The sequence below is a fragment of the Salvia splendens genome, chromosome 8 (genome assembly GCF_004379255.2).
Source record: "Salvia splendens isolate huo1 chromosome 8, SspV2, whole genome shotgun sequence".
Classification (NCBI taxonomy): Eukaryota; Viridiplantae; Streptophyta; class Magnoliopsida; order Lamiales; family Lamiaceae; genus Salvia; species Salvia splendens.
The window spans coordinates 30,219,049-30,226,084 of record NC_056039.1 but is presented as its reverse complement, the minus strand read 5'-3'; the positions used below and the strand labels follow the sequence as shown (position 1 = coordinate 30,226,084).

Below are 7,036 nucleotides of genomic sequence, written 5' to 3'. Positions count from 1 at the left end.
TCAATCCTTACCACAATCATCTAAAATCACAGACCAAAATATAAAACGTAGACATGAGTATTCGTGTTTTAGTGTGTAAAACTAACGTGATAACCACTACACCACAGAATCAGTTGATACCGTTAGGTTTTATTTCTTTGATATGCATGGAACCTTTGGTTTTCCAGATAAGATTAATACACATTCAAGTCTATAGTTTCTTGCAACAAAAAATTGAAAATACTTTCAGCCTTTATACATGGGTAGCAATCTTACTAAAACATGCATATAATTGTTGAACAGTTGCGACCAAACAAACCCCATTTATGATCATTCTTGTCTTGGTTTGCAGATCAGCACTGACCTGAAATGTTTAATAATCTCTGCAGGTCTAGAAATCATGAATGGATCCATTGCTTGTTGCTAAATTTGTTTATTGCCTTTTCATTTTCAAAGCCACCATATTTACCATCCCATTGTAGCAACTCCTCATATTTTGTTGTCTTTCTGTTTCTTGATTATTGTTTATATGTATTCAACATTGAGAAAAACAATAGCCTCTGCAGCCCATCTGAAAAAATGCAGTGTTTAATTATGTATTCTCATCACATTCATTCTGTCTAAACAAAAATGACAAGAAAGCTAAACAAAGAATTCTCTTTTCCAGAAAATGAAGCCACCTCATCACCATCTAAAACACTAATCCTCCAAAAGAATGAGAGCTAAAACAGAAACTGCCATCTCTACTTTACCATCAAGCATCAGCACTGTTTCAAAAAACACTCAAACTCAGACCTAAACCTATTCAGCTTTGCTGTTACTCTTCACTGACAGGCTTCTCTTCATCCGGCTAAAAGGCCCAACCGTCCTATCCATAATGTACATGTAGATCACCTGACTCCAAGACATATACGAATCCAAGCTCTCATAATACTCGGGTGCAATCTCCTTCAACTTGTGCAGCTTGTTCCCGGGAATCCTTGGGAAGTCATGGTGCTCGTTATGGTACCCCACGTTCCATGTCATCAGATTCAAAGGGCCATAATACGAATAGGTCTCTTGACTCGGGTTGAAAACATAGTGTTCAGAGATGAAGTGGCCAGCCATAGGGTGCATCCCACCTCCAACAAATGTAGAGAGCATCAAATAACCCAATGCCTTCCACCCCCACAGATACACCATACCAACATCAAGCCCTGCCTGCACAATCAAGTTGACAAACTCCCACAGCCCCGGAGGCTTTGGTTTGAGAAACAGAGGGCGGAGAGCGTAAAAGAATAGCTGCATTATCACCCAAATTGATTTGGTGAAGGCGTTTCTAACAAGAAAGGCCTCGGCCCTACTGGGGATGTCCATGTCAACCCCGTCCACGCCTTGATAGCGATGGTGCTCGAGGTGATACTTTTGGAAGGTGACAGACATTGGCACCCCAATGGGGAGGTTAGCAAATATGCCAAGCCACCGGTTGTAAACTGGAGTGGAGAAGGCTAAGTTGTGGCTGAGCTCATGGATGGCCAAGAAGAGATTGTTGTTGAGAAAGGAGCCAAAGAAGTAGGCTACAATTAGTATCCTCAACCATGATGCATTGCTCAGGAAAGCTGCAGTCCATATCTGAATCAATACAACCGCAGCAATCTGAAAATCAGCAATAATTCTCTCAGAATGAATTCTCCAAAATCACAATACACAGAAGGTCTTCATCATAACAAAAATTCACCAAATAAACATGGCCATTGCAAAAAAAAATGCCTTCAGATTCAACAAAACATGAAGCTTTTGAAGCCTAAACAACTAAAACCCTCCAAACATACAATGCAGCATATTAAAAACAGAAAATAAAAATCCAATCTTGGAAACGTAATTTACCAATATCATAATTTAAATTACAAACAAAAATCCCATTAATAAGAATGAAAAGTGAAAACAAACCTGGAGAGAAGCAAAGGGGTCAGGGCCAAAAAGATGTCTGATTTGAGGGTATTGGGAAAGGATGAGTTTTCTGCGGGAGGCATGAGGCTCGTCTGTGTAAGACCAGAAAAAGTCAGAAGCCATTACTCCTTCTTCTTTTTCTTCTTCTTCTCCATTGTGTTTCCATTGGTGCCCCATTGCTGCTTCGGACTCTCTCCACACCTCTTGGCGTTGTTTGATTTTCCGGGAAAATATTTCTTAATTCTTATTGTTTCGTTAAAGGGGATTGTATTTTGATTCATTTACATTTTTTTTGAATAAATGTGGGCACGTTTTCGCGATAGAAATGGTGGAATCCAAAATCCAATCGAATATCCAGGAGGATTTGGGTTATTTCATTCAACTTTCAATTCTGTGCGCGCTACACCGTGCATTGCATATGCTAATTATATTAATTGCCAATATTTGAGATAATTATTTTAGATTTTGAAAATTAAATGTTGGTTGATTTTCAGTATTCTAATAAACTTACTCAATTTGAGTTAACTTACTGTATAAAATTAGAGCGAAAGGGCACACCAAGTGAAATAGAGATATTTTTAAGTCAAACATTTAGAGGTTATAAAATTAAGTCAGTAGCTAATATATGAACACATGATTTCCACTCTCATTGATTCTGTATTGTACATTTTGTACTATTACCTCTATATACATTAGTATACTATTCTAAATTTCTAATCCCTTTGTTTTTCATTTTACAAAGAATGTGTCAGACTGATTTAGATTTATAATTATTGATTTGGCATCAAAACTACAAACATATTATCAAAATATGAGTTTGAGTTATAATATTGCCATGAAATAATCTCACTGGTGAAATAATCTGACATTATGATAAAATAAAAATAAAAATTAATATTGATATTGTTAGTTTTGTTGTTGTCGCCGTCGTCATCTTTATTATTACTATCATGTTTTGGAGTATTTATATCTTAATGTAATTTAAAATTATGGATTATATGTTATTATAATGATAACAATAAATAGTTAAATACTTATCGATGTAATAGTAATAATTTTATTGTTTATGGTATTTATTATTGTTATTGTTATTCTATCAATTATTAACTTATTAAGGTAATTTGAATACAACTACAGTATTAAAATTGTGAATTCTTATTATTATTGTTGTTGTTATTATGTTCTAGATTAAGCAAATCTTAATCATGGATCATCTTCTTATATTATTATTATAATATCAATTAAAATTTTATTTGAAGTATAACGTCAACTACTTTATTTAATTATTATGTTAATTAATTAGTGAATTTTACTGATTAATAGTATCAAATGTCACAAACTCCAATAATGGACTAATAGCCTTGAGAATAATTTTGGGGTTTAAAAAAAAGGATATAACGGGCTTACAAAAGATGCATGAAGCCCAATTTAAGTCTGTAAGATATTCTCCCCCAGCTAACATATATCTATGCTTCGAGTAACTGTAACTTCTTCTATTCCTTCTCTTCTAACAAAATACGCATCTGTCTGCTCTCTAAATGGACCATTTCCTTTTGAGCACCACCCAAAATTAAGGAGTTTTATTTTGTAAATTGATTAAAGAGAGAATAGAGTAGAGATAATGATTATCATTTTAATTAGGAAATGGGTGTATCCAAAAATAGAAAATATGTGACTTGAATGGAGGGAGTAGTTCAGCTCACATATTAAATTTAAATTTAAATTGTATACTACTTATCCTAATTAACATCAAAATTTGAATACAGACGATGTCAAAATACAAAATCTTGATTAAGGCAAAAACTGTAAAACACAAGGAAAAATCCAAAAAAAAGGGCAAAATTTGGTGATGTGGAGAATCAGGAGTGAGATCGAGAATTCAAAGAAAAGATAGAAGACAAGGAGTGAGCCAAGCCGGACACAATCGCCGCCTTCACCTGCCCTCTTTTCGGGATCGGCCGACCATACTCCGATCCCCGCCTACTCATATTCAGATTCATCATCTCTCTGCGTCCTCCTTCCATCTCTCTATTCCAATCGAAATGAATCAGAGTTCAGTAGACTTGTTTTTTGGGTGTGGACTGGTGGGTGGTGAATGAATGAAGGAATGACCTCAACTCCATCTATCCCCTCTCTTATATATAACTCCCTATTCCCAAAATGCCCTTCCATTTGTCTTGTATTTACCCACTTTCTTCAATGGGAACATATGATAGTAGTTGAGTGGCAATAATTAGATGGCTATTGGGATTATTTAATGACATGCCTTTCTTGACTTGCACTTACATCACGTGGGATTTTCCCAATACTTTATTAATGTATTTGTCGCCACTCTTGAAAGTAGACACGAGGACCTTGCTGGATTGTTGAGCATGTCAGTGGGCTACATGCTCTCATCTGCTTATCAAAAACTTATGTATAGCTAAAATTATTACTAATATTCATTATAATAAGTACTATGAATTTATGCTACCACTTCATCCAATTCGTTTGTTATTGTGTATTGTCTTCACTTATCGTATACTAGTACTTTTCATGCGTGGCTCTCCCTACCTAAATGATTACGGGATTCTTGTTGACACACAATTTAAGAAAATAATACTCCCTCCGTCTCATGCTACTCGCACTTTTCATTTTAGGCCGTAAATTTGGGATAGATTTTTTTGTGTAATTAAAAAAGAATTTTAGGTGTAATGAGACATCACTTAATAAAAGAGCTCTTAACTTAAACTAACATATTAATTAAATGCATTAATTCTAACTTAAATTATAAATAGTGTAAGGACTTTGTGACGAGCCGAAAAGCAAACGTGCGAGTAGCACGGGACGGAGGGAGTATTTATTAAGTGAAAATATGATAAAATAAATAATGAAAATAAAATTAGTCCATGATTTTGAAGCATGACTTGAATGGAGGACTAGTCTATTTTTCTCTTGGGAAAGGTAGGGATTCAAATAGCAAGACCCAATCTTGACTACTCAGCCGTTCACACATCACATGGAGTAGTATTATACTTTTTTGTCCATTTCAAAAAGGTCATTCTATCTACTACTATCAAATTACTACGTAAGGTACCTGAAGATAGTATTTCTAATCACATGGACTATACTTTACCAAAAAAGAAAAATAAAATGTTCACATAACTTTATGACGATGTGACAATAGAGTTAATTGTGAGTACATAATTTATAAGTTTTGTTTATGTTGAAAAATGTTGAGATACAAACTTGCCGGACGAAAATTACACGGTAAAACAAAGAGAAAATTATACGGAAACAACTGAAAAGAAATTACACGGAAAAACTTGTGGAAAGCGGTAAGCCGAGTCGAGAAGTCCTTTTTCCGCAAGACGAGATACGCCCCGGTAGTGCTCTCGGTTTGGCGTGTCGTCCCCAAAGATAAAACGACTTCATCTCTGAAGTAGCAGCACCGCTAGCAGCGGAGCTCCGGCGAACGGGAGTAAGGCGGGGGCCGAGCTTCGACGGGAAGATTATGCAGAGAGGGAGAGAGCGTGTATGCAAGAATGCTTGAGTTTGTTGTGTTGAATGCAATGGATGCATGCCTATTTATAGGCCAAGTCCACCCGCAGGGGTTGCTGGAGTCAACAGACATAATGTCTGTCATCAAGGCCATACACTGTAACCGCCGGGGGTTACTGACTAGTGCACTAGCCGTCGGGAGCTGAAAAGACACGATGCATCTGGACACACTACGCGACGGGATACACCATGGTCCGTCGGGGTCCATCGGGGACCTTTTGTCTCCCGTTATGCGTCAGGGTCAAGCGGGGACCTTTTGTCTCCCGTTATGCGTCGGGGTCCAGCGGGGATAGCGTGGAGTTTGAGGTGGTCTAAAAAGAACAAGCAGGGCTTAAACCACGCTCAACGACCAGCTCCAAAGACCAATTGCCAAGGCACACGGCGCCCGGTGCGCGGCGGCGGCGGCGCGCGCGTGTGGACTCTGTCACCCATCTTGTTCCACGATAATTATTACACATAATAATTCATCTTATTAAATACTTCATCAAAGAAGTTTATCATCCCCGATGTGAGATAATTAACACTTAGTTAATTAATCCCTTAGTTTTTCTCATAGCTCATTTCTAGCTTTATAATGACTAGCTTTAATATATTATTTCTCACTCACCGGGAATCGGATTTGAGAAAATGAATATGCTGCGGTCAACTACTCGGAACGTAGATCGACGCTATTGCATTTAATTTCATAAAATTAAATGTCTTGTAACATTTATTATTAGTCAAAACGTTTGACCAAGCACGATTCCAACAGTTTACACGTAAATTAGTAAATTACTCTACGTTTAACTCGATTTTGAAATACTTCTAAATTTTTTTAGTTTATGTTGTTTGAGTGGTACATGGTCAAACGATGAACTATTGAGCAACTCATACCACACTATCATATGGAGATAGTTTTTACTCCCTCGTCCCCACAATAAAAATTATATTTCACTTTTTTCATAAATGATAAATAGACTTCATATTTTACCAACTTATTTTACTCACATTCTATTATAAAATTAATATATATAAGTGAGACTCGCATTTCTACTAACTTATTCAACCCACTTTTCTTTACATTTCTTAAAATTTGTGGTCAAATCAAATATAACTCATATTGTGGAGGGAGTACCTTTTAGTATTAGTACTTCTTCTATCCCAATTAAATTGAATTGTATTATTTTTTTTATGTCCCAACTGAATATTGTCATTTTCTTTTCTGGCGAAAGACAAAACATTTTGAATCAATCTTATAATTTATTAGACTATCTATTTTACTTTCTCTTTCATTTCTGTTTTATTCTTCTCTTCGACTTTTTAAAATAATATGCTTATCTAAAAATTTTGCCCCCACTCAACTGTGACGAAGGCAGTACTTATTGACTATTGTCCAAATGGATACAGTAAATAGTTGTGTTCCTTATATCCCACTTTTAGGAGAGAATAGGATATTTATATTTTATAAGTAAATACTATTACACCACATTAAAAATTCACAGAATGATTACATTAGTGCACTTGGTATGAAATCCAGAAGTAAAACAAAGATCTCGAATCTTATAGATAAAGCTTGCTCCTTTATACTCCGTAATATCTTATTTTAATC

General features: G+C 35.8%; 1 protein-coding gene across 2 annotated transcripts; it reads right to left on the bottom strand.

Annotated features, from left to right (window-relative positions):
- Positions 1-551: 551 nt before the first annotated feature.
- LOC121744418 (sphingolipid delta(4)-desaturase DES1-like) lies at positions 552-4,051 on the bottom strand. 2 transcript variants are annotated; one of them, XM_042137939.1, is made up of 2 exons: positions 1,909-4,051; positions 552-1,614 (listed from the first exon to the last, which is right to left on the bottom strand). In XM_042137939.1, the coding sequence occupies exons 1-2, from the start codon at positions 2,083-2,085 to the stop codon at positions 781-783; spliced, it is 1,011 nt and encodes a 336-aa protein (XP_041993873.1). In that variant the 5' UTR covers positions 2,086-4,051; the 3' UTR covers positions 552-780. The 2 variants fall into 2 exon arrangements, with proteins under 2 accessions (XP_041993873.1, XP_041993874.1); XM_042137940.1 differs by having other exon boundaries at positions 552-1,590.
- Positions 4,052-7,036: the final 2,985 nt, after the last annotated feature.